General features: G+C 47.0%; 1 protein-coding gene across 2 annotated transcripts in view; it reads right to left on the reverse strand.

The window, feature by feature from the left end:
• Positions 1–24,828, reverse strand: part of LOC134067436 (connector enhancer of kinase suppressor of ras 3-like) — a 47,856-nt gene that overhangs the window by 19,466 nt on the left and 3,562 nt on the right. For both annotated transcript variants that reach the window (XM_062522715.1, XM_062522714.1), the window contains exons 2-7: positions 14,979–15,142; positions 8,894–9,096; positions 7,637–7,724; positions 3,196–3,237; positions 1,311–1,430; positions 759–818 (exon numbers count right to left, since the gene is read on the reverse strand). In XM_062522715.1, the coding sequence (XP_062378699.1) occupies positions 759–818; positions 1,311–1,430; positions 3,196–3,237; positions 7,637–7,724; positions 8,894–9,096; positions 14,979–15,142 (677 nt within the window). The remainder of the gene's footprint in view (positions 1–758; positions 819–1,310; positions 1,431–3,195; positions 3,238–7,636; positions 7,725–8,893; positions 9,097–14,978; positions 15,143–24,828) is intronic.

Below are 24,828 nucleotides of genomic sequence, written 5' to 3' on the forward strand. Positions count from 1 at the left end.
TGCTGAAGCAAGTGCAATCTACTACTCAGCTCTAGCAAAGCTGTATGAATTTACATGGCATGTGTTTTCAGGCAAAAGGATATTTGTTAACATGCAAATCAGGCGCCAACGGAATTCAGTGGCACTGGTTTGTAATTTTCCATCCTATAGAGCGGTCGTTATCTCCCGACTTATACAAAAACAGACTGCTATCATAGTCCTATACTGGCTTCAAAGTGCCATAATGGACTTCCTTGATTTTCACTCATTTTCTAGTATACCATGTAGCCTATTCAGTTTTGTTTCTGTTGATCAGAGACATTGGTTGCCAGATAAAGTGGAAGAACGCCACAATTTAACATGTTATCCAATGCTTTCCCATCTCTGCCAATTTACTCGCTTGAGTATGAAAAGTGAATTTCAACAATTTATGGTGTGTGCGTGTGTGTGTGTGTGTGAGTGCGTGCGTGAGTCGGTAGCTATTTCTGGCTGGGGTGGCTCACACAAAGCGGATGGGTGTGTGGGTGGCTGTGTGGGAAGGTGTGTGCGAGTGCATTTGTGTGTGTGTGTGTGTGTGTGAGTGAGTGTCAGGAGGCGGTCTTCTGGCCTCATGAGACTGAAGCGCGATCGATGCTGCTCAGTTCATTCAATACGGTGCCTCGACTCGTGACGGCAAAGCCACCGGGGCGGCTCCGGTTAAATTTATCCGCGGCGGACGGAGACAAGACACCGGGTGGGCGCTCGGAGCCCCCGTGTGTGCACCCGCCCGTCTTACTCACATGCTCCGTGGTGCCGGTGATGACGTGGAGGCCGTCGTAGGTGGACTTGATGTACATGCCCTGGGGGAGAGGGGAGAGGGAGAGAGAGTGTGTGTGTCAGTCTGACAGCCCTGTAAATAAGACTCAAAAGGAGAGGAAACACCAGACTTCATACACACACACACACACACACACACACACACACACACACACACACACACACACACACACACACACACACACACACACACACACACACACACACACACACACACACACACACACACACACACACACACACACACACACACACACACACACACACACACAGACGACGCCAGTGAGGGGGCAACGCAAAGGGCTGTGATATAACGGTTATTAATACTGAGCTTCTGTCTCTAACGGAAGCACGCAGATCAGAGTTTTGGGAGAGCTGTGTTTAATACGACAAAAATTGATTGTGAAGCTTCTAGATTGAGCCTTAGTTTGGTTGATATGGCACCCCTAACAACATGAATGCAGACTAATAATAAATAATAGTAAACATTATCATTTCATAGCTTAATGTCTTACCAGGCCCTCTCCAGGTTTGATGTTGTTCAGCTGGACTTCTTCTAGGCAAGCTGATTGGCTCATTAGGGGGTCAGAGGTCGTTCTCACAGTCTGGTCACAGATGGTGTTCAACACCTTGGACTGCAGATGACAGAAGAAGAAAACCTTTTAACCGCCCAGTTGCTGGGAGACCAAGTAGAACAGACACACTACAAGCAACTATTCATTGTCCAACTGTAGATTCACATGCCCCATGGTTTTTGGCCACTTTGAACATGGAGTATGTTAACCGAACTTTACATTTGCAATTGCATGTGTGACTGAGTTCATATGAGCTGTTATGGTCACACAACACACACACACACACATCATTAGCAGTGTCCTTGACCATGATTCCGAACGGAGGCTGGCTAGGACTGTGTGGACCTCTCGTCTCGGAGAAAAGAATGCGGATCATTAAGGTGCCATTAGATGGCTGGAAGGGTGCTATAAAGGATCAGTAAATACTGGCGGGAAAGCCCCCCCCCCCCCGTCCCCCCGTCCCCCCCGTCCCCCATCATTAAGGCCAATCACACCACTTCGTCATCATTAGCGGAGGCAGTCGGGTGACGTGAGCCCAAGAAAGAGGCTTTTCTTCTCAAGCCCAGCTCGCAGCTCGCAGCTCGCAGCTCGCAGCTCGTAGCTCGTAGCTCATAGCAAAGCACCCAAAACAAACGCGGGCTCACAAGACACAAAGAGGGACTGACGCAAACAAGCCCAGACACCAACTTGCACGCTTACGCAGATGTTCAAGCAGCGTCATTCAATTTACACAAACACAGGCCATTGAAGTCAAGGTATATGACACACAAACAAACAAACGCTCACAGAAACACACACACACACACACACACACACACACACACACACACACACACACACCACAGAAGCACTGCTATAGCAAACCAATTCATTCTCAATTGAATTTTCTGCTGACTGCACAAATATACTAACAGCTCACAGGAGGGAGGGGGGATGTGCAAACAAGGGTGACCACAATGAAAACAGCATTTCTCAGCTCTGTGCAGCAGAGAGCTGGATCTGTCCTGCCATTACTTCTAGCGCTCTGACTAAACACACAGCACAAGGGAAGGTGCAGGGGTGGTGGAGCCCGGCCCGGCCCTGCCATGTGCGGGGTTGCTATGGAGTTCACTGGGGTGTCTGGGAAAAGAGGAAGTCCACTGTCATGGTCTCTGTGTGTGTGGGTGTGTGTGTGTGAGAGTGTGTGTGTGTGTGTGTGTGTGTGTGTGCGCGCACGAGTGAGTGAGTGAGCGTGAGAGTGTGAGTGTGTGAGTGTGTGTGTGAGAGAGGGTGAAGGTGAGGGAGAGGGAGAGAGAGAGAAAAGAGACAGAGAGAGGGAGAGAGAGAGAGGGGGGGGGTTCTGGAGAGTATCACCCAACAGGAAGCACTGATGGATGAGAGAAGGCAAATGAGCCCCTGCGTTTCACCAGTGGCCCCCGTCTGAAGCGCTCCCAGTGTGGGGGAGGGGTGCTGCTGAGAGCCCTGTCACTCCATCTCCCTGTAAATGGATTACCAATTTCCCTTCTGAAATGTTCTAACACCTCCTCACTGCTTCCTCTATTGCCTTGGACGTGTGCCAAAAGCGTAAGGGAGAACTGCTGAAGACATATACAGTGGACTGGTGGACTGATACCCCCCCCCCCCCCTCCCCCATGGGAATTAAGGGCAGAAAACATCTGGCCTCTAAGTGCAGAGTTAAGAATCCTCCCCGAGGGGCTCTGGCAGAAATATTCATTAAAACACTCACTTCACTCAGCATCAGCACACACACACACACACACACACACACACACACACACGCACACGCACACACAGCACAAACAGTAAGGTATTGGAGGATCCTTACCACTTCCAGAATCTTCTCTTCCATGTCAAAGACCGTGCAGTCCTACAGAAGACAGATCAGACACAACATTGTAAGAGCACAGTTCCAGCATAAAAGTTGACACCAAACAGTTAAGAGTTAAACAAACAAAACAAAACAAAAACAAAAAATCGAAATATGCACACCCAAACCAAATGGCAAGGTCAGATGTGATATACAAGGGAGATGATGTAAGTAAACATGTGGCCGTAGTGCTACTTGTGGGACGAGGAGGTGGCTGAAAATCAGGCGTTAGCAGATTTGAATTACATCTCCCCGTCAGTCTGAGGACAAGATAATTGCATCATACCGTGTGGGGTTGCGCTAAACTACAGGGGTAGGCTAGCAAACAGGCTTGGCAGGCAAGAGCCGAGATCTAAAAGCAGTAGGCCAAGGCAGGAGTCAGCGCGGCCCCATGTATTAAAAGAAAACGGATAGGAGTCTGCGTGTCTGTGGGTGCCTGCTGCTGCTGCTGCTGCTGCCTTTTTTAAAGTCTAACGGGCTAACTGGAAAACAAGGGGGTCTTGAGATGGAGGGAGACTGTGATTTTTTTACATGTGCTCGGCTGTGTGGGAACTGCGCGCTGCTTTGGGCGACAGCTGCGGGGGGATATTAAGTGTCTATCGAGGAGTAGCTGCTGTGTCAGCCTGCAGTGAGGGCAGAGAGAGTGACCCCCCCCTCTGACCAATGGCTACAGGTGGGACTGGTCATTCACAGCTGCAAGAACACAGCTGAGGGAGGGAGGGAGGGAGGGGGGTCATGTTTGTGTGTCTGCATATACATATTGAATGCATGTGTCCATTTTGTGTGCAAGCATTTCTGTATGTGTCTCTGTGTGTGTCTCTGTGTGTCTCTCTGTGTGTGTCCGTGACAGAGCATTTCAAATGTACATGAGCGTGTGCATTTCTGAGTGGGTATGTGTTTGCAAGTTAAAGCACGCCGGTTAAAGTCTGTGTGTGCAAGTGTCAGATGTGTGCGCACTCACTCTCTCACTCACTCGCTCGCTCGCTCGCGTGGGTGCCTTCCATGTGCGTGAGTGTGCGTTTGCATGTGTTGAGAACAGACGGCTTGCAGCACGTCACCAATGCTGGGAATGTAAGGGGGGGCACCTGTCCCCCCACCATCAGCCGTGACTGTGTGGGAGCCAGCGTCGCCCCATGTCCACAGAGCAGGGGTCACACACCGTAACACAATCCCCCTACGGGCTGTGAATGGACAGCCTCTCAAGTTCAAGTGTATTATGGCCACAGTTTACATCCCAGGCGTTCAGCTCTTTAGCCGAAGCGCGAACTGGATGGAATGAGATCTTGAGATCGACGGCTTGAGTTCATTAGTTCGGAAAATAAATTCAGACTTCTCAGAGAAAATAGGAAAACCTTGGCGTGAAGGCAGCTGAAATACAAACAGAGATGTCCTAATGCCGTTTAAAAAAAAAAAAAAAAAACTCAGGCTAAACGTTCAATTACGGTCCCTCAGTGGTATTCAATGTAAACATGTAAAGAATGTTAATTTGTTTATGTTCTGGGCCGCAGAGAGTTAGGGCCACAAAGGCATGTCTGTAGTAGGCCACGTGAAGCTATTGTACACGGAATGGACACAGCAGGGGACTCCCAGTGGGTCTGTGCCTGTAACCTGCTCCTGACCAACACACACACACACACACACACACACACACACACACACACACACACACACACACACACACACACACACACACACACACACACACACACACACACACACACACACACACACACACACACACACACACACACACACACACACACACACACACACACACACACACACACACACACACACACACACACACACACACACACACACTTCTCCTGACCAACTCCACTTTCCCCAATTCATGGAATGAGAGGAGAGAGATCCAGAGCGATTTTAAAAATGAATGAACGGACCAAGCGAACCACAAATCAGAATAAGCTGTCTGGGATATTGTGCTGTTAAATTCCTCCCGCACTGACTCAGACTTTCTCTAACTGGTTTTTGTGTGTTTTCAAATGTGGATGGAGAATAATTGCTTCATATCACTCATGTTTTTGTCTGTGGAGGCGAAGAACAAAGTGGAAAAACATGTATTCTTACTCATTTCTGGATCCAATGCAAACGTTTTCCCAAAATGATTTTCCAAAAGTAGGTGGAAAGAAATGTCGGTTTTGGTGGAAAATGTGCAGTGCATTCCATCACATCAGACAACAAATCATTCTATATTTAGAAAACGACACGGTGAATTAAGCGTGTTCCTCAATGATTTAACTTGAGAGCACTGTGTAATCCTGAGACAAAAACAAAGCCAACATTGCTGGTCTGCTCCACATCAAAAAATCTCACCACCATATTCTCTCTGATGGGCCTTTTAGTGGGCCTCTCGGTTTTCACGACGTCCTCAAAACAACATTTTAAAGCACGTTGGCATTTGTACATCGAGACTTTCTGTGCCGACAAAAAAACCCACTCTCTGTGGCACACTACGGTTATCTGAAGCCCGTGATCGTAATGAGACAATCTCGGTCAAATCTAAAGCGGGATACGGGCGCAAACACGGCACTGACGAGCAAAACCCTCCCCTAGGTGTTCACGTCAACACACGCCAGCTGATAGGGATCAAATGATGCTGCCGACTGCCATCTTTGATTCGAAACTAGAGACAAATTGTCCTGCCAAGTGATGAAGTGGCAGACCGAAGGAGAGAGAGGGAAAGAGAGAGAAAGAGAGAGAGAGAAAGAAAGAGAAGAGAGAGAGAGAGAGAGAGAGTGTTATGCTGGCAAACTAACTGAGCCAGTGTTGTTGTTCAGCTTAGGGGGGCTAGTATAGTAAGCTGAGGCTACAAAGCCTGGCCATCACAAATCGAATCCCCCCATTACATTCTCTGTACAATAACTGCATGTGTTTTGCCTTCAGCAATATCTCAATAGCCCTCCTCTGAAATCCCTATATATAGCGAAATAATCTCCCAGCCTCTGGGTCGAGTGAGAGAATGTCTATTGCCGCTATTGTGTCGGAACACTTTTAATTTGTGACAGTGCCGCGCATCGATTGGTCACGCTAGGAGCTTATTCTTCATTAAGTATCCGTGAAGGCTCACGAGGTCTGCACCCAACACAAATACCCTGGCTGGAGAACAGAATCGCAGCAGGCAAAGGGTTTGGCACAGCTCAGTCCTGGACTTAACATTGGAAAAGCCCAGTATGGTCCCAGTACTCTTGGTCATAGACGTGGTTTGTGTTGTCCAACTTCAAAACACACAAACAGTACATCGGTTCATCCTTTCCCTTACAATGCATACAAAAATATGGTCTTATATTGCATATAAAAATATTGGTAGAATATTATGCATTTCAAATCCAATAATATATTTGGTAAACAATTCACCCTCCTGAAAGTGCACATCTGAATGGGGCCTCCAAACAGTGAGGGGTGAGACCGGTCCGGTTGCCAGACCTTGAGGGAGCACTATGACTTCCTACAAGGCTTAAGGTCATAGAGGTCTAGAGAGAAACCACAGGTCTCAAGGCTGGGGTTGCACAGAAACGCTTCACTTCAAAGGAAAGGCCACTGCAGGGAATTAACACCCTGACCTTCTCCCACTAACAGTAAAACATTCCCACTGCCCCGCTCGAGCTGCCCACTGCTTAAGGCACACAATCCATTCCCAGCCAGGCTAAGGCTTCTCTCAATCTCAGCGGGCATTCAACAAGAATTCGTAGACTGGAAGTCCTTTCTCTCTGTTTAAAAAGTTAAAAAGCAACAAAAGCTTCAACAAAATAAATGTAAAAGTTAAACAGTTAACCAGCACAGTCTAATACGAAAAGTCATTATCAGTATCTTCACGTTAAATGATGAATATATATTTAAAATGTATAGACTTCATAGATGCACCATTTGGACTTCATCACATTATTATTATTAGTAGTAGTATTCATAGACCACTGCCACTGAGAACTGGACCACCACCATTTCTTTTGAACGCTGGCGGTAATGAAAGCGCCGCGAAGCGAGCCTCCCATGGTGAACATCTTGCAGGGGTGAAACTGGATCCACATGGCCGTGAGAGGGAGGATGAGGCAGAGGAACGCAGGCGGCCAACTTTTAAAGGCCTGAGGTTTTTTAATGAAACTGTAAACTTGCTGTCTGCGACTGCTACACCGAGGGGTTCCCCTCATTAGCGAGAAAACAGAGATCGCAAAGAAAAAAAAAAGAAAAAAAAACCTGACACTCGTGTTGCCATATGCTAACACGGTTCACCTCGAGCTCTACATCATGTCTAGGCTGTGCAAACCCTGAAGGGATCTCGCAATCTGTCAAGAGCAGCCTCAGAACAGACCAGGCACGGGAGGAAATATGGATCTTTTGCTGACAGGGTTGATGTATAGCACGGTAAAGGATGACTGACCTGTTGCACCGTGGTAGTGAGCTCCAGGCAGAGCTGAATGATCTTGTTCTTGGTGGCTGTGAAGTCGCTGATGCCTGTCAGGGGCGTCCTTTAGACGGAGAGAGAGAGAGAGAGAGAGAGAGAGAGAGAGAGAGGGGAAAAAACAGAGAGCCGGAGCGGAGGAGTCGATGTGGGGGAGGGAGATGAGGAGAAAAAAGGACAGGCATGAGGCAGACAGCAGGAGGAGAGAAGAGTGAGGGGGAAAAAAGACAACAAAAAAATGGTTTTACTTTAGTTGGCGTTTTCCCACAATATTCATGTCCCAGGCTGCCCACCCCTGACTGCACGCTGACGGTATATCAAAACAGTGAATAGGCCATCAATCACACACAGGCACAACAGAGTGACGTTCGGCTGCTTCCACGGGGGCTAATGCAGCCGACGCGCACAATAGCGGCGGTAGCGGCCGGCGGCCTAACCACAGAGCGTCTGGAGACGACAGGGCTTAGGGTCACGGGGGAGGGGAAAAAAAGCTTAGAACTGAGGAGTTTCCCACAAATCTGTCTGCCACAAGAAAAAGTTGTCAGTTCCTCCTCTGCTTAACCATGAAACCATCGCCAAATGTGGAGGGGGAAGCCATCAAGCAACAATTAATGGCATGAAGTCAAAGTCTGTTGAAACCTCACTGAGGGACAGTCTGGTTTCATCAGCTCTACTATACGGCTAGTCTGAGATGGGCCCTCTGCAAGGGCCTCCTCCCTAAACCATAGCACTGAAAACCAAACTCCCACAAGTCCCTATGAGTGTAATACATTCTACAGATATCATTTCTGGTGAGTGATGCCCTCCGTTAATATGGGAAGTGCTGGACATTGACCAGACCAAATGAGACGGCGGAAACCGACCAGACTAGATCTAGTTTCATTCATTTGCCCTTGAAACATTTATGGACAAAAAAAAAAAACACTCTCAAGGGTAAAGACAAAAATGACTTGAAATAGTATTCCTGCTGGGTTTGTCTGCAAGCATTTAGGATCCTGTGTTTTGGAGTGAAACAGATCCCTTATAAGTCATAAGAGGATTCTGTGAATGTTATAGCTCCAGTGAGGGAGTGCATGAGGTTATAGATTTTTTATCAGTGGGCCCAAATGCTTATTCCACGATCAACGTATAATTCTGTGGCTGAACTGCGTTCATTTGTCCAGATGCTACGTCTGTCATGCGTGCAGTGTACCATTAGACCTAGTGGCACTAAAGGGAAGTGACATCACGCCGTACCTGTCCAACCAGGCCAGGAGGCTCTTGGCCGCGCCGATGAGCTCCACCACAGACGTCAGGAACTCGTTGGGGGGCTTGTGGGAGCTGGTGCCGTCGTACGTGGAGCTTTTGCGCCGTTCAGACGTTCCCATGTGGAGGTTGTTGGACGCCGCCCTCATTCGTACGACCAGATTCTTCAGGTTATCGGTCTCCACGCCATAGTTCTAGGAGAAGCACATAAAAACAGGAATGAGTCAGGCAAACTAAAACTGAATAGCACATCACTTTCTCATCACAATGAATGAGCAACTGTTCTATGCTGTATTTAAGTCAAATCGACACAATGACAGTTAACAAACACATGAAAATTCAAAAGTACATAATCAGTAAAAACTATTCCACTGAACACACAGCAAATATGATTATTTGGCCAGTAGTTTAAGATAAAGTGATATTCCCTGATGACACTAGATAATCACAAGTTTCAAGGTTCTGATTGTGCTAGTCGATTATGCCAGTTGGAACTTTAATATCTTTAAGTCAAAATGTAACACGTTTGCTGGCCGGTTAGTATGAAGTCTCAATTGAAGACCATCGCCCAACGCTGAGGAGGCCATCAGTCACTGCTTATCTCCAGGGAGTTATTCAGAATTCCCCAGCAGATCCCCCCCCCCCTCTCCGTCTCTCCTAAACCTCCAGTAAAGTCCTGCACGTGCCCTCACCTGATTCCCATGGAGTGAGCAAAGTTCACATTCCTGAGACAGGCTACTTCCTCCTCACACATTCCTCGAATTTGCAGCGGTTCTTTCTCAGACCTTCGCCGATCAGTGCTGCTGTTACAGCAGCAGGGTCACCTGACAGGCCTTGCGATGCTTGCGACTACATTCTAGAAGCTGGCCCTGATCACACTGTTCCGCTGGTGGGAACTCAAATGAAATGAGAGCAGTAAGCACAACCTCGTGTTTGGAAAGGGATCTACATATTATCGGCAAATTAACTGCACTTGCAGGCAGGTCAACACTGAGGACAGATAAGTGCGAGTGCTACCACCAAGTTTTAGACCCCAAAAGCCCTTAGGTTTTTAATCCGTCAAAGACCATCAACTGCCGGATTTGACATTTGACATTTGACATTTAAAATCCTCCAGTTGTCAAATGTTCAAAGGCGGAAAGTTACTCATAAACAGACACCACCATGTCAGTTCAGCTCAGTACAAAACCATAGATAGATGTGACTGGAAAAGGTATGGCAGCTTGATCTTATAAGATGACTTCCTGCGCCGTCCCCACCACCACCACATTTAAGGACGTGTTTGTCATTCCACAAGCTAAAAATAAAAATGGACGCATTCCACCTTGTTACTCTCCAAACGATCATTGACCTATTGCACCGTTATTCAACATGTACCAAAGACTCTTGAATAGCTGGCCATGAAAAGTGTTGCTTAATTTAGAAGCTGAATCTGGCGACTTCATTCCTTATAAATATCATGGAAAGAATGCATTTGAGCCAGAGTTCTTGAATCGTGTGCCTCCTGTTTTGGCCTATACGGTGAAAATTCATGCCAGGCTCCTGCATTTTAACCTCACCTGATGTGCTGAACAAAGGGAATGGTTTGGACCTAGCTTAATCTGAATTTACAAGTGTAACCCCCTGGTGAGTTACCATTTTAATAGAGAAGGTGAGAGTGAAAAAGATGCAATGTGGTAACCAGACACAACTGACAAAATCGGAAAGTGGAAAGTGGTTGGGCAACAAAACGCATCAGTAAATATTAAGGCAAAGTCATGGGCGAGATCTAATCGGGACACAAACAGCGTTGTTGTGTCTGGCACACATAAAAATAAACATGCTTCCAGACGCAAGCATCCCTTTGTTCACCTCAACACTGACTGCTGAGCAGCCCTGGCGTGGAAGCTGCTCCGCCATTTGTTTTGGTTCAAATCTCAAACACCTCTTTTGGCTCTTTCATTAGAGTCTTAATTGCTCCCAGACCCCTTGAGACTTCTCCACACAGATGTTTTTAACTGTCGCACAGTACTTGGGAAGAGGCATAAAAAAAACTGGGGGTGCGAGTGGCTTCCACCACGTCAGATTAGTTTTAAATTGAAAGCATTTGAAGGCCTCTTGCTTGCTTGCTGTGTCAACCCAGGGACCGCTTTTGACAGGTTTACGGCCAGGGCCGCTTTGAAATCGCTCAGCCCGCAGAGCTCTGTGAGCAAACTCATGTCCTGGCCAGAGGAGCGGACTGAAAAATGAAGCGGGACTATTGAAACAGCAGGTCTCTTCCCCAAAGTCCCTGCAGTCAGGAGGTGGGAACAGACGCCGTCGAACTGGGACGGCCATTGGGATACCACAAGGCTCTCTGTGGACACAAGCTCCCCTGTTCTACAAGCACCGAGGCAAGAACTTCAGCTCGGCCCTGGTGACAGGTGGGGGTCCACATCTGTTTCTGCCTCCTCCTGAGACACGCTCTGGAGTTTTGGAGAGAGAGAGAGAGAGAGAGAGAGAGAGAGAAAGAGAGAGAGAGAGAGAGAGAAAGAGAGAGAGAGAGAGAGAGAGCTCTCCTGCACTGGTAATGCACCACACGTTCCACCGCTCACTTGGCTTCAAACAGCCCTAATGTCTATTCCAGACCTCCAAGACAATAGGTGGTTTCTTTCCTTAGAAAGGGCCACAAGGCTTTGGAAGAGCACGAGAGAGGTGCAGGGTTTCAGAGGAGGTTCTGCTGGAATCATCACAGGCCATGAATCCAAGCTCTTTTCATTAAGCTATTTCACGACTCCTTTGTGAGAACGGCTTGCTCTGATGGCTTTTACCTCACAGGGGGATACCAGATCAAGACCTGAGCAGAGGATGATTCTAAACTAGGAGAGAGATGCTATATATTATATGTCAGGTCCAAGACAGGCGCTGTGAAATGCCAATAACATGTAGAACTACAAAAAAAGAGCTTAGAAAAGGCTTTCAAAATAATGAAGATACTCAACCCCTGGTCCAGGTTCATGCTCCATCTGTTATTTGAGAATACCTTTAGATATTAGATAAATACCAGAAACTTAAAGTGGATAAAATATTAGGTCAGAAATCAGAAATAATATGCTAAGCTACACTAATGCTGTACTGGGAGAAGCACATCTGTGACTGACTGTGCTACTATGCAAGTGGTCTTGCCTGCAGCCAACCGTTGTCTAGGCCAAGACAAAATACAAAGCTGCAACGTAGGCAAGTTGAGTGCACAACAATCCAAGCAAGATGCAGTGAGACGAAGTTCTACCTCTCAAGCCATGTGGTAAAATACATGTGGTAGGGAAAGGGCAGTACACATGCTGGGCAGTGTGCATTTTCCGGAAGTTACGTCAGAATAGACGGTCCGAAAGTCAAGCGCTCTCACTAGATGGGTACTTCGTTTGGCGTGATTTCCAAACGTGCATCGATGCATCTTTTTGGCCTCAGATATCCCATAATCCATTGCGCAGCGCAGGTCAAGCTCCACACGTCATGCAAATTGTCAACACACCCCCCTCCCCGAGTCAGGTGACGCCAACTAGTTAGTGCTGTCCAAATGTAGGTAGGGACGGACGCATACTGAGGAGCGGGCTTACTGAGACGCTACTGGAAAGAAGGTACTATCCAGCGTGCACGCTTGACTTTTGGACACAGCCAAGGTTTCTGTGTCCAAAACATAGGCATGGAGAACATGGCTTTTTTTAGGGATCATAACTTCTGAGGAGAACATGGCGAAACTCAATTTCAACCAGCTGTAGGTGAAAAGGTTCTGGGGAACTGCAACAACAACACATCTTTCTCAATAGTGTTGACCTTGACTTTGTAGGACGTTACTTTTAATGAGATCCCAACTTCCGTAGGAGGTAATAAAAGGAATGTTGTGAAAATAAGGTGTGACAAATAGGCAAAGTCACTGAAGATGATGAAAATGGAGCTTTGATGGAACGTCTCCCGCGGTGACGATGGCCTCGAATTCCCTTTCCTAAGGGTCAGTAAGCGTTCAGCGCCGCCCCCCTCACATGCTCCTGAATCTTATTTGTGTGACTTATGCAACTCCTAATATCGCTCTCAATTAATGGCCGGTTTATCCGAGATTACATATCATGTCAGGGAACGCAGTGAAAACATAGGCAAAATTTATGAAGCGGATCAAAAGAAAACAATTTGGGCTTTGCTGAAAGTGGTCCGCCCGGGAGGAGAAGAGTCTGGGCCCAATTAGAGGGTCTGTAAGGAGGGGCTCTGGACTTATGGATGTATGGTATGGCTCAAGTGTTACGACACGGGGATATATCAAAGCTTTAAGCAAACTGGCTTTAAATGTTTCCATGTGTCCTCCGCTTTCACTACAAATGACTACACCTTATCTGTTAGACAGGAGATCACAGAGATCTATGTGGAGACAAACGAGAACATTTCAAAGCCGTCTCATTTAGGAGCTCGTTTGTTTCTTCTACTGAAACAGCCATATACACATTTGGGACTGTTTTGTCTGTCTACATAGGATATTAGGGCATGAGTGGAAAATTGAATGGAAATATTATAATAGCCAAACTCATATTACTGTTAAATCCTGCACTTGAATCGGGGCCTAACACTAATTTGGTGGCACAACTGTGTGCAGCTAGCCATGTTTGACTTGTTCCACTGTCTGGTTGTGCTGTTGGGTTGGGTTGTTGAGGTTGTGTGTGTACTGTCCATGTACTGTATGAGTCAGGTAAACGCAGTTGTGCTCCAACAGGACAACTGATCGACTGTTCAAGCTTTAGTGCGTGACTTCACATGCATACTATAGCTTCAGTGCATGACTATTAGATACTATTCCTGACTTCCAGGCTCTATAAAATCACAGTTTCCAAAGACTTAAAACAAATTAAAACAAGGGAGCATAGCCAGAAGAGTACAAGGCAAGAGAGTACAGCCAGCTGAAATAAAGGGAATACATGGCTGAATAAACATCTTAAAGGCTCATTACCATTGGTAATCAAAACATCTTGATAAACTTGTACACGTCATACACCTCCAGAGTCGAAGATTGAATCAGTCTGTACCGACACGCAGCAGTTCTGACACAGGATGTGGTCAAATCAGTCCCATCTGACACGGACAGAGAGCTGGCTGTTACTGAAAACTCACTTTGGTTGTATTTAGTCTTTTCAACGTATCTCCACCTCTTCTACACTTTCTACTCCCTCTTCTCTTCCCTCCCCCTCTCCTCTGAAACTGTCATGCTGAAGGTCTAGTTAAGACAGTCTAGCCTGCAGTAAATCCTCTTCTGGCAGCTTTTATAGTCTTCTGCTGACAAGCTAGTCAGGTTCTAGCGCTCTATGGAGTCCTCCAAAAACATTTTCCCATGAGTCTCTGGTTGTGTGCAGACATTTTGTTTCCCGATACTGGAAAAGTGAACACTGAGGTTACATCCACTTACGGCTAACTTATCATTTCTATTTTACTTTCCATAACTGATGGGGCAGAATGAGAGGGAGAGGCTCTAGTGTTCAATCACCAACACCACTGCATTGCGATAAGAAGCCGACTGCCTCAACAAACTACTCAAACAACCACAAATTTAAAGTATGCCCCCCCCCCTCTTGCCCCCCATCTCGCCCCCCATCTCAGATAACATCAAATGAGTAATAACTTTAATGGCCTCCCTTTCCCTGTGTGAAAATGCCCGCTCACAATCCCAAGTGAGCAGTGTGGGAATGCCGCTGAGAGGCTTCCTGCTCTGTTGACTTGTGCAGCTTGAGGCTGAGGCAGCGAGGCCAAGGACTGCTGCCCAGGACTGGCTGGCCCCAAGCAGGGCACAGCGGAGGGTGGGGTGAGGGCTAGTGGCCCATAGCTCCCTGAGCTACATCTCATCTGATCTCCTCTTAATGCTTGGACACGCTCCACCATCTGTCCCAGCCAGCCCGTTGCACTTTCCAGGGCCACACAGACCAGACTGCTGTGACAAGCACAACAGCAACAGGAGCCCTTGCGTGCCAAATTTTCACCCACTGCAGCGCTGGGCATTGAGATGGTGCCAGGTTCAGACACACAAAAGTAGAGCGTAGAGGGTATAGTGAGATGAATAGTGAGTGTGCTGTGCGGCACCAACCAGAGCACAGAGCAGGTCCACCGCCTCCAGAACCAGCTCCTGGTGGCCGATCCGGGACACGCCCAGCTCCTCCAGGTCCTGGTGGGAGATCTTCAGCAGTTGCTCCCCGTTGATCTTCTCCCGCTCAAAGTTATGGATGTACTGCTGGAGGCTATCGTCCAGTCCTAGGAAAACAAGAAGAACGGGAGACAAAGAAAGAAAGAGGCAATTGAAAAATTGATAACGGCATTAGAACAATAACCAATTCAATTCAATTCAACTATGGAACCTCTGTATGCCCACGGGGCCTAACGGTGAAAAACACGGCCTGGATTGTTGTGGTTATATGCTAAATATGCTAAGATAAGGACATGAACGACCGGGTGACCTCTTGGCGTATTGACACACATGTGCAGTCTGACTAAAACAGGTTCCCCCTGCAACAGTTTCTACTGAGCAGGTGTGTCACCCAGATAGATGGAGAGAGAGATAACAAAAGAACCATAACAGATAGCACAACGCCAGATAATACAGGCCCCATAAACCACCATCCCATAAACACCTGGCCTCAGGTGTTACGCTGGTTAAACAATGGAAGTAAAATATCTGCTGAAGGTGAACTCTGGTCACTGCCGGCTACTTTAAATTTATTTAATGACTAATGCTACTCAAGGCCCCATTTGGTTGACACACAAAGAAGCTGGAGCTTGAAACAGAAAGATCTTATTCTGTTCTGAGCTCTGTTCACTGCAGTTATTCCGGTCCTTCCCTTAGAGAAATCAGATGAAGGAGCAAACTGAAGTTAAAATCCCTGAATGGAGCAGGAGCTGGGAGCTGAAACTTTTGTTTGGCCAAAGAATTGTCACTTGCGTGTTATATAATGGCCGTGCTTCCTTGATCCTCTCAGAGAATGCAAATGGGCACGCAAGCATGAATAAGAAAGGGCCAGCTCTGCTCTCACAGGAACTCACATCTGATATCCTACCACACACACACACACACACATGCACACACACGCATACAAATATACACACTGACACACACACACACACACACACACACACACACACACACACACACACACACACACACACACACACACACACACACACACACACACACACACACACACACACACACACACACACACACACACACACACACACACAGAGAGACAGAGAGAGAGAGAACGAGAGAGACCGAGAGAAAGAGAAAAACAATGGCCCTCTCTCATTCGCGCTGACCACCTCTGATGTGACAGCGGGGTAAAGAATGAGCTGGTGGGGGGTGGGTGGCGTGGCAGGCTAGCGGAGGGTGGCGTCTCCCCTCTCAAAGGCAGCTCTCACAGGGGGCAGCTGCGGCGGCCTGGCCCTGGGCCCCGGACTCCTGAAAGGCCCGTCAGCTGAGACACAGCTAAGGCCTCCAGTGTTAGAAGCTAAATACACGTTCCCTGAACCCCCCCTTCCATCCACTCCCCCCCCCCCACACACACACACACTCCCCCCCCCACCCCCCCCACACACACACTCCCACCCCTTCTCTCTCTTCTTCACCCATCATCCATCTCCTGAAGACAGGCCACCTAGAAAAGAGCAGTGGATTGTTGTGCGGTGAGAGGCACCCAATCAAAACCCTTATGAGTCGAGGCTGTCTGTGCAGAGGGGTGTCTGTGTGTGTGTGGGGCGCACACACAGCCTGGTATGCTGGAGATGCTCTCCCTGTACCGTCACGCCCTGGGCTAGGCGATCCTGTTACAGTACAGAGAATGTGGATGAGCTGGAGGTCTCCAGTGGACTGTTGTGTTTCCAGATCTGATTTCAGATATTAAAGGAAGGCCTTAATCAAGCAGCCCGGAGGGGTGGGGGATGGGGTGTGGGGTGTATGGCTCTACAATGACACACACGACACACACAGACACACACAGAGACACAAAGACACACACACACAGACACACACAGACACACACACAGACACACACACAGACACACACACAGTCTCATGTCTCTCAGTCTCATGTGGTCATATCTGCAGAAGGGATACTTTAAGGGATAATGCCAGTCTGCACCAGTAATGCATTAATATGTCTGAAGTCTGTTTTGGTTGCTGTCAAAACATATTTCACATATTCCTCTGAGAATTCCCATGCAAGATATGCTGAATTTGGGTCTCATCCATACTTGGAGCGGTTCAGGGCCACAGGAATTTGCTTTAATGATTGACCGCAAGCGTAAGGGAGAGACCCCGAATCAAAGTGGAAGAGACCCAAGACAAACAGAGACTCAAAAACCTCGACCTCCAGCGGATATACGGGGGGATATGGTAATAGAAGGGTGCAAAAAGAGTCTTCTTTTTCGGCTTTCACGCAGTCTACTTGTGCTAAGCAGGCATTTCCCGAGGAGGACCGATGCCATTCTCAATTCGGATCTTTCCGGACACCGGCGACTGCAAGGGGGGAAAGGAGAGTGGCGCTGGAATGCCTTTGAGTGATTACAGGGCGCGCTGGAGCCCACTCCTTGTGGTTTGCTTTCATTACAGCTCGACGTGGCTCCGCAACACTGAAATTAACATCTCTCTCAAGCCCTGCTAATGAGAGCCCTTCAGAGAGGGGGGACTGCAGCCTCTGCCTGTGCCAGGCACAAAGACCTTCTGCGTTTTCATTGCTGTTTTGACGAAACAAGGGTAAGAAAGAAACAGCACAGCACAGGACTGATTATCCTTCTTTTGAGAGAGTGGGTTTTAAAAAAAAAAAGAAGAAGAAAAAAATCCAGCACCCCCCCCTCCATACCCTCTTCATGGGGACTCTGGAATCTGTGGTCCCCCACAGATCCCACCTCACGGGTCTCAGTGTTTAATTGGGTTGTTTTGAAGCTGGGCAGGGCAGGGCAGGGCAGGGCAGTTCTGCTGGCCACCCGCGTGAAGCCCCATCCCACCTGCCTGCCGTCTCTCTCTCCCACCAAGCAACACTAATGGCTTTAATTGAGAGGTCCTCCACAAGCAGAGGCAGGGGGAAACGCCGGCCTTCAAGTCACAACCTATCTTTTCCCATGGGTCTCAAACAGAGAGAGAGAGAGAGAGAGAGAAAGAGAGAGAGAGAGTAGGGAGTGAGAGAGAGAGAGAAAGAAGGAAGGGAGAGAGAAAGAGAGAGAGAGGCAGAGAGAAAGAGGCAGAGGCAGAGTTCTCACACAGGGCTGATACAGCATTTTATAACACTGCCAAAGAGATCAATGGCTTTAGGGTGTGTGATAGAGACTATCAGTTTCAAATGGTGAGGTGAACACAAAAGGGGACGATAGAGTGTCACATTAGTGTGATTTGAACAAAGGACGGAGATCTTTTCAGAGCATGAGAATGTGCGTTTGAAAAAGACGGAGAATATGTTTTCACTGAAACCATAAACACTTAAGATTTAAACACTTAAGATTCAGTCAATTATAGAGATATTGTAACAATAAAGCCACTAGCATAAAGTAACTCACCGAAGCAGAATCACTATACAATTGATTTTCAATCAAAAAGCAATTCAACCTTGTTTTGACAGAGCAAGTAGTGATTCTTGTTTTGGTTTTATGCAAGAATTGAGTTTAAGCACTCGAGAAGACCTAATCCCTAATGAGTCAAAAACAGCAGGGGTGCAGATGAGTTTCACTTGCATACATCAGCCATAGTGTCCAACAACAGCAAATCACGGGGATCATACGACCGCCTGGGCCAGTGAGAACCCTCAAGAGGTCAACATATGGCTTGAGGTTGACTTGGGCTATTTTCTCCGTAACTCGAGGACTCGGGTTCCCTTTTGAAAGCCTGATTGATTTTCACAACAATGGAGGACGATTGGCTCAGCTCAGCTCGGCCACCATCATCCTGTCATTAGTAGTCGGTCCTTCCATCAACATGACCTCAGAGGGCAACGAGGTTGGGAGGATACCACTAGGACCCAGGGGACACCTGCTGTTACGTGCAGGGCTCACAGCACACAAGGCCTCCCTGTAGACTAACACGTCTATGGATCACAGACTCTAAATGGAGAAGTGCTATAGGCATCGAAACGACAACGGAGCAATATCAGGTCCGTGAGAGTTTGGCCTGCATGGCTGAATCTCTGAAACTCTCGCTCTCCTGGTCTTGAGGGACGTTTGCCGGGGCAGTTGACCTCATCGTCAGGACATTATCGGACTCCTTTTGGCTGCTCCCTCTGCACCCCCACCGCTGCGGTCTTTTTATTCTGCTCCATCGATGATCCCAAACACTTCCTGACTAACATCCTTAGGAAGTACAGAAACGGCAGGCCTCTGTTTCTTTATTTTGAAGACCAAGCCCTTGAATTTTGGGCAAAAACCAAGGAATGTTCCCAGGGAGCCAGACTTTTGGAGATGCATGATAATCTTGTGATTATCCCAGTCTCAGGGACATTGTACATCCTGAGTGATTGTGAATGGCATTTTCTGGATACAAAACTGCAGACCTACAATAACAACCAATTACAACAGATCCCTGCGCAACAATATAAGACGAATCTCTTGCTTGTTCTTTAAATGCACACATGATCAATGTTGTCAAATGGATTTTTACCCTGAGACAGACTTTTAGCCTGATGGTGAACTCGATACCCTCACAGTAGTAATGAGCCACAGCTTTTTGGTGACACGCACATCTGTTCTGGCAGGAAACACCTCAGTAGCCCCCCCCCCTCCTCCCTCCCTTTTCACAATCTGGATGCAAACTCCCCAACCCCCAAATCCTACTCTTCTGCTCCTCATCCAGCCACCTCCTTAAATCCATACAAGCCCCATCCATCCGCCTCCTGCCTCCTGCTCGGCAGTATGTATGGTGCAGAGGAGGCTTATGTTCTCAGGGTTTTGATTACTACTCCAGGGAGAAAGAGGCTTTCCACGTCCCCCCAGAATGCATCCCTCCTGCTGTGGCTCCCTGCCCCAGTCTGGGCCCCCCTCCTGGGCCTGGCCGTGCCCCCGCCACCGGTGTCCACTGGGAGAGCCGGTGTACACAATAGCGCTGTCACTGTAACTCTCTCCCCCCCATCTTATTTAGACTTCCAGTGAACCTGTGGGGATCGAAAGGAATGTCCATTGTTCTCCGAAGGCGTCCCATTGTGGGAATTCCAGCGGGCCACAACGCTATTCTATGGCCAGACCCCTTGGGCCAGCGAAGCCTGCGAGAGCTGCAATTAAAAAAAAAACTCTTCCTGAATGTGTGCAAAGCTGCCCCCCTAATGCATGACTTCACAGAGCCACAACAAGACCCAAACAGAGCCTGTGTTAATGGGACGGTTACATAAGGGCTGGAAGCGTCGGCCACTGTCTGTGTGTGTGTGAGTGTGTGTGTGTGTGTGTGTGAGAATCAACAACCCCTTCTCTTATCAATGTTGAAATGTCTCTGAAATCATCCTCCAATCAATGGCGGCGGTGGAGTAGGAATGTGACGTTTCTGTCAACCCACAGGGTTTTTCTCTGAAGAGAAAATGAAAGGCTTGAGGATTGATGGACAAAGGTTCACACAACTCTTGATTGCAAAACAAACCAGTCAGTTGGCTTGCATTTCCTCACCATGTTGCCCAGCTGTACTGTCAATAAGGGAAACGGAGCCGCTGATGGGGCTAAGGATAAGGCTGATGCTGCCCCAGGCCGGGTTGAGGTGGGTAGTTTAGTTTCGGCTGCTGGGGAGGTCATCTCTTTGACCTTTTGGCCAATAACGCATGTGATCCACGTGGCAACAGTAGAATGGGGGTGAAACAGGAAGAAAGGCCTCGGGCACAAAGGAAACCTCTCTGACAGGTTCACTTAGCATCAATTACAGGCTGTTACGTACATATGGCCAAAAATGTAGGTGTCAGCACTTTCAGCTTAGCCACTCCCCAATATTTGTTCAGCATAGCTTATCTTTTACGTTCACTAACTAAATAAAAGCATAGACAAACACAAAGACTCTTTAAGTTCAAGACTGTGGCTGCTGATTAATTTAACCATCTACTTGGATTGATTCTACCTGCACAATAAAGGCAATGTTATCTCTATGAATCTTTTTTTCTCACCTCGTTTGGCCAACAGAATGGCAAAAGGTAGACTGGACCATCCATGCCTCTTGGATCGTGCTGTAGTGATGTCTGGGGGCCTGCGTAATGCTAGTGGTTTTGGAAACTCGTCTCACCCCGACACATAAACACTCATCACTCATCGGCATGGAAGCCATGCCGCTCGTTACCACTAACGTAAACAACTGTGAGAGTGGCTTAGTAACAAAAGGGTGACAAAAAAACGTCCCCGGTGTTTAAACATCGGGCACGGAGCTCGTAGCAGACCAAGTGCGGTTGCTGTTTTTTCAGAGAATGACGACTACAGTATAACCAAAGTCTTTGTGAAAGGCATGGCGCAAAGAAAGTGTCAACTGAAAGTGGTTTTCAGAGAAAAAACACAAGGATGAGAGTCTGAACCATTGACTACAGCAGTCAGCCAGTCACCAAAACCTACCAAACTGAAACCATTCATTTTAACTGAAATTACTGTCATACTCCAGCTGACAGAGAACTCCTACACATTTCATTCAGTCAAGGCCGAGGATACATACCATGACCCATCCTTAGCTTAGGGCAATAGTGATGCCATAGAGATGTGTTGCATACAATCTTGGTGGTCCATTAACCCATTACTCAGGAATCTGGTGTATTATAATCAAAACCAGTTCAACCAATAAACAAACAACTTTCCACACAAGTAACATAACATCAAAAGAAAACCTGCTTGAGCGCTCTACTAAAACAGCTGTGTGGAACCATATGGGTTATGCCATAAAACACAGTACCTTCCTCTGGCAAATGAGTGGGATACTGTAGGTCTCCTCTGATACGCAAATGAAGCTGCTGGCACATTTTCACAAGCCTCTGCACAATCAACTGGTGTAGCTACGGGCGATTTTCTTAACAGTTAAATCCAGCATTAAGAGCAAACTCTTGTGTCTGTGCCAAGCTAAGTGCCAAGTTAAGTGCCAACACCGGGCAAAAGGAGAGCCTGTGATTGCATGCTAGCTGGGGGTAAACCGACCATTTATATACAGTCAATGGGGTAAACAAACACAAGCCCCCATGTCGCTATGGCAATGGGTTTGGGGGGAGACGCGGGAAGCGGGCGTCAGAACACGATTTACAGCCTAGGCCCCTTTGGGTCACTGGAGGAGGAGATGAGGGTCAAATAGATTGACTGCATCGCTCTATAAACCAACCCGCACATAAAACACTTTCAAGCTTTGAACACCATTTCGTAACAACTAAAGAAGAGACATGTCATTATTTACACATATTTACTCTCCTGCTGATAGTTAGGGAGGTACAGAGGCTACATGGATCTCTTGGCACCTCACTATACTGGCTATTTGAGATCCCTGAGGAACACTGGGACAGAATCGTGCGAATCTAGGCCTTATCTGATCCAGGGTCAGCTGGTAAGAGGGATGATGCTTGATGTCACTGACTGACACTTTAAAATCAAACTCCTCTGAAGCAGTCTGAGGTCCGGACACCTGAGCTGTTAACTGGAGCTGCAGAGCCGTGGCACTGTGGGGGTTTTCAGTGGCGGGTTGATGGCAGACCGGAGCCTGGGAACATGACTAACTGACTGATGCCTGGTGGTGCTTGTTGATGAGTCAGACGAATCGTGATCTGTGGTATCTGTGAGTGACAGCATGACTGCCTGATCTGACACCCGCGGGGTAGGAGTGAGTCACGGTGCTGATGTCACAAACATGGGGGGGAGGTTGGGGACTTGTTGGCGACGGTTGGTGATGGACTATGACAAAACATAGAAAACTCAAGCTAGAAAACTCACTAGTGTTAATATCTGTATCTGAATGTTGCAAGATACAGAGACTGAACTCCTTTTCTTAACCTAAACCTTCAAACCTCCTTGTCTTTCTATCACCATATCTGTTCATCTCCACATTCACATAAAGTAATGCTACTTCACCCTGACAGCTTTGTAGCTTGTGTGCAATGACGAACAAACAGAGAAACAAACAGCACTGAAAATATAACCGTCATGGTGGAGGTAATAAAACATTTTACACTGACCAAATGTTTTGAAATCATAAAAGTACTTTCAAAGTCTAAGTACCAGTATCTCTTGGTGAATAAAAGTGTAATGTGTAGAATAGATGTTGCCTGTATGAAGAGCTGCTATTACAGGTTTACTTGCTGTTCTCTCCTTTCTTCTCATCACTTCCTCCTCATCACTCCCTGTTCTTTACCTCGTTCCTCTTTCGTGACTCTGTTCGTCCCCAGGTCTAGCTGCAGGCATTGTCCTTTTTTAATCTGGGTTTCAGGTTCCAGTTAATGGGGAGATTTCTTGTTTTGTTTTTTTCCACTGTCATCATGTGTTTGTACTTGGGCCTTTAGTTCTTGCTTTCAGTAAAACTCACAACATTCACTGTTGAAGGAACTGCAAATTAAAAAAAATGAAATACAGACTAATGCAATTGCCTTTTGACACTATTGTGTAAATGTGAACGATTTAAACTCGTCCAACTTTATCTAGGTCAGTTCCTGACCTTCTTATTTCAGCATTGACTGGAAAAAGGCACATGAAGGCACAATATAATGGCATCTTGCTTTCCCCATGGTACCTAACAGAAGCAGGGGAGAAGCCAGACAGAATTTCCCAGAATGCCGTGCTTCACATGCTTTGTGTTTGAGCAGCAACACCCTTCCCCTGTTTACTCAAGTGCAGGTGTTAGATGAGGGACTATTATGCGTTGACCTTTCCAAGCACTCATGTGGCACATTAAATGCTTCGGCGTTTTTCTAAAGCAGTGCCAACTATGTCGAGGAATAGTCTTTATCTAAACCTATTTTTACCTTGATTCTCAAATAAGACATTGTGTATACCAGTCTTTAGAGACCAAACATCATGCCATAATGTGTGAATCTGATCTCTAGACATTTGTGTTAATGGCCCGATAGACAATATGACCTCATCAGAGATGATGTGTCTGGTCAGAGCATTGGTCAATGAGATCCCAGTCAACTTTGACTGTGAGTCCCTTGTGAATGACAAAATGCCTTTACTGACGCAACGTTGGCAACGTTGCCTGAAACTTGGACAGATCTCTGACAAACCCTGAAGAAAATTCACAACCACAAAAAAAACCTTTAGGCAAAACAAGGCAAGGCCTCCAGTTTGAAGGTTACCCACATCCTAGAACGAGTTAAACAGACGCTAGACAGAGACCAGACCTGTTTTACAATCGCTTTAGTCATAGAGGGGGGCGAAAGTAGACATGTTCGGACATGCTCCTACATATAGAAAAGGCTCTAAAATATTGAATATGTAAAAATGTATACAAATATTATTTGATAATGAGGCCAATATTATTCATAAAAACTTAAAGGTATATTCATACATGTGTATGTCTCAGTACACGAGACACGTGAAAATCACCACAGTGTTTTTCTCATTCATTTGACAAGAATCACAAGACATTCCTGCCTTTGAGAAATCCCACACAGCTCAGTGACTGACTACAAGTGCATAAAAGGACATTAACAAATGTTTTTGTTCACGAGCCACTGAAGCGGCCGCTTTGCTTTGGTAGCCAGCAACATTCTTGTCATACTCGTTAGTTATTTAAACACGGGCCAGACCATGTGGTTTTGATGGGACTCAAAAACGGTCAGCTCTCTTTAACTAGACTGGAAATAAGCCACTACTCACAAATAAACCCACAATTGTTTGGCAAAACCTCGCAAATATTATGTGACAATGCTGAAAATATGTTGCTTATCTGTCTATGTGCTCTTTTGATAACAAGACACCTGCACAATCTGTTGTCCAACTAGCATCTTGTCAGAATCTGGGCTGTAGGATGCAAG

The sequence above is a fragment of the Sardina pilchardus genome, chromosome 20 (assembly GCF_963854185.1).
Source record: "Sardina pilchardus chromosome 20, fSarPil1.1, whole genome shotgun sequence".
NCBI classification, from domain to species: domain Eukaryota; kingdom Metazoa; phylum Chordata; class Actinopteri; order Clupeiformes; family Clupeidae; genus Sardina; species Sardina pilchardus.